Source organism: Populus euphratica, unplaced genomic scaffold, assembly GCF_000495115.2.
Source record: "Populus euphratica unplaced genomic scaffold, PopEup_1.0 scaffold929.1, whole genome shotgun sequence".
Lineage (NCBI taxonomy): Eukaryota > Viridiplantae > Streptophyta > Magnoliopsida > Malpighiales > Salicaceae > Populus > Populus euphratica.
Genome location: NW_011500789.1, coordinates 10,168 through 13,244, shown reverse-complemented (window position 1 = coordinate 13,244; position 3,077 = coordinate 10,168). Strand labels below are relative to the sequence as shown.

At 37.1% G+C, this 3,077-nt stretch overlaps 1 protein-coding gene across 2 annotated transcripts in view; it reads left to right on the top strand.

Annotated features, from left to right (window-relative positions):
• LOC105116376 (G-type lectin S-receptor-like serine/threonine-protein kinase RLK1) overlaps window positions 1-2,488 on the top strand; it is a 30,104-nt gene extending 27,616 nt beyond the window's left edge. Inside the window, exon 2 of one of the 2 annotated variants that reach the window (XM_011013707.1) lies at window positions 1,414-2,488. In XM_011013707.1, the coding sequence (XP_011012009.1) occupies window positions 1,414-2,364 (951 nt within the window). In that variant the 3' untranslated portion in view covers window positions 2,365-2,488. Of the gene's footprint in view, window positions 1-292 lie in introns of both variants that reach the window. The other variant, XM_011013706.1, reaches the window with a different exon arrangement.
• The last annotated feature ends 589 nt before the right edge of the window (window positions 2,489-3,077 follow it).

Sequence of the window (3,077 nt, the reverse complement as noted above, 5' to 3'; positions counted from 1 at the left end):
TTACAATATATATATACATCAAGAAGTATCAAAACCCTTAATTCTAGCATCTAATAAACATAATCAGATTCTTTAATACTAGGCCTAGACAATAATTGAGATCTTTAGAGAGAATCCAGGGATATACAGCTATGACAGAAATTAAACAAAGAAAGAAGAATATAGTGACAGCTATGAAAGAAATAGAATAAGAAAAGGAGAATATACTGACAGCTACAAAAGAAAGACTAATAGCTATTAAAAAAATGAAATAAAAGAGAATATATTGACACAATTCACTTATCAGAAGAGGGTAAGCTACTTCTTCGAACTGAGCAGGGCAATGAAAATCTTATTGCTAATGTTTCAGAAATCGCAGCTTCAGCTTCAATGCTTGATTCGGGTAATTTCGTGCTTTACAATGGTTCTTCTGTTATTTGGCAAAGCTTTGATTACCCAACTGACACCATATTAGGAGGTCAGAATCTTACTTCTTCTGATAAATTGGTTTCAAGTGTGTCTAAATTGGTTTCAAGCGTGTCGAGCTCAAATCACTCCAGTGGAAGGTTTTCCCTCGCGATGCAGGAAGATGGAAACCTTGTCGCCTACCCTACAAACAGCGCTGGTGAATCTGTTGATGCTTACTGGGCCAGTAATACTACTGGAGACAACAAGGGGTTGAGTCTCTATCTTAATCACCAGGGATTTCTGTCCATGGATACGGTCTCTAAAAAACCAGTCTTGTTGGCAAGAAGTTCTTATCCCTGTAACAACAAAACAACAATCTTTCGTGCGACGCTTGATGCTGATGGGATTTTCAGGTTGTATTCACACTGCTTAGAGAACAAAACTAGCCAGAGTGTGCATATTGAGTGGTCTGCGTTGAATAATACATGCAATGTTCGTGGCTTCTGTGATTTCAACAGTTATTGCTCTGGCATGGGCACTAATGCTGACTGTTCCTGTTATCCTGGATTTGCTTTCAATGACCCCAGTGAGAAATTCAGTGGATGCTACAAGAATGTCACTGAAAGTTTTTGCACAGGCACCAAAGAAGGGAAAATGTACGATGTCAAAGCCGTAGAGAATATATTGTTCGAGCGATATCCTTATTCTGTCTTGCATGTGAGGAAGGAAAATTGTGGTTTGTGTTGCCTGGAAGATTGTCTCTGTGATGTTGCTCTATATATGAATGAGAAGTGTGAAAAGTATACTGCACCAATTCGATATGGTTTAAAAGATATAAACATATCATCTATAGCCTTCTTCAAAGTGAAAGCAGCATCTCCTGCTGCACCTCCAATGAGCCCGACAATCATCATAGAAAGCAAGAAAAGTTTGCTTGTGTTTCTTGCTATAGCATTCGGCTCTGTTACTTTCTTGTGTTTTGTCATTGCAATCTCTACTTTCTGCGTGTACAGGGATCGAGCTTATCTTTACGAAAAGCTGTCAGGAATCATAAGCTTGGCTGGAGAGTTCACTCTGCGGTCATTTTCTTATAGTGAGCTTGAGAAAGCTACAAGTGGTTTCAGGGAAGAGCTGGGCAGGGGTTCTATTGGTGCAGTTTACAGAGGGACAATACCTGGGGGTGACAGAACTGTTGCTGTTAAGAGACTTGAGAAAGTTTTGGATGAAGGGGAAAAAAAGTTTCGAGCCGAAATCACAGTTATTGGACAAACTTATCACAGGAACTTGGTTCGGTTGCTTGGTTTTTGTGTGGAGGGCTCTCGGAGGGTTCTCGTCTACGAGTACTTGAGAAACGGCACCCTTGCAGATCTTTTATTCCAGTCTGAGAGGCGCCCCATTTGGAAAGAAAGAGTGAGGATTGCTCTAGATATAGCTAGAGGAATACTTTATCTACATGAAGAGTGTCAAGCCTGCATCATCCATTGCAATATAACCCCTCAAAACATTCTCATGGATGATTCTTGGATAGCCAAAATCTCCGATTTCGGATTATCAAAGCTATTATATCCAGACGAAATAAGAAGCTCGATGGCACTCTCACAGTGTAGAGGGCACATGGCACCTGAATGGCAGAATAAAGCCTTGATGTCGGTAAAAGCTGATATCTACAGCTTCGGAGTTGTACTTCTAGAGATCATTTGTTGCAGAAACAGTATAAAAGTAGACGTCTCAACACCAGATGAAATGAATCTTCCCAGTTGGGCATATCAATGCTTTGCAGCTGGACAGTTGGATAAGCTTGTGAAGGATGAAGATATAGAATTCGAGTCCCTGGAAAGAATGGTGAAGATTGGACTGCTGTGCGTTCAGCATGATCCAGCTTCACGTCCTTGTATCAAGAATGTGATCTTGATGCTTGAAGGGTCCGATGACATTCCAGCTCCACCAGTCATAGCTCCATTCTGCATCACCGCCTAGTCTCCAAATAATTTGCCTCATGTTTTATGCATAATCTGTACGTAATATGTAACCATGTATTTGCGTGTTAAATGGTCGTGGATTTGAAGTGATTTGTGAGGTGTTTTTATCTGCTTCTGCTTCCGATTTGACCTGTGATGTACCAAAAATATGTTTAAAGAGACGGCAAAAAATAGAAATTTAAAGCTTTAACTATAAGAAATATTACTTTTCAAAATGTTTTTTTTATTTTTAAATATATTAAAATAATTTTTTTATACCAACATATTAAAACAATTTAAAAATACAAAAAATAATTTTAAACTAAAAAAACCTTCAAAATTTTTAAAAAATATGATCCAATCAGACTAACAAATACTATCAAAAAAGGTTTGATGAGAAAAAAGAATTGCACATATAAATACTAAATTCTCAATTTTATTCTTTAAAAAAAAATATAAAACTGTAAATTTAAAATTCATTCCTTTATTTTTCATATATATATATAGAGAGAGAATATAAATTATAATTTGAAAGTGTGGTTGAAATTATTTTTTAAAATGTATTTTATTTTAAAATATTTTAAAATAATATTTTTTATTTTTTAAAAGTTATTTTTAATACTGAGAAGAAAAGTTTACATGGGCTGAAACCGCCCCCCTAGCTTGGGCTTTGGATGGGACATAGGCTGCACCCTATCTAGGAAAGCTTAGGCTTGGAAGCTGGGGTGCAGT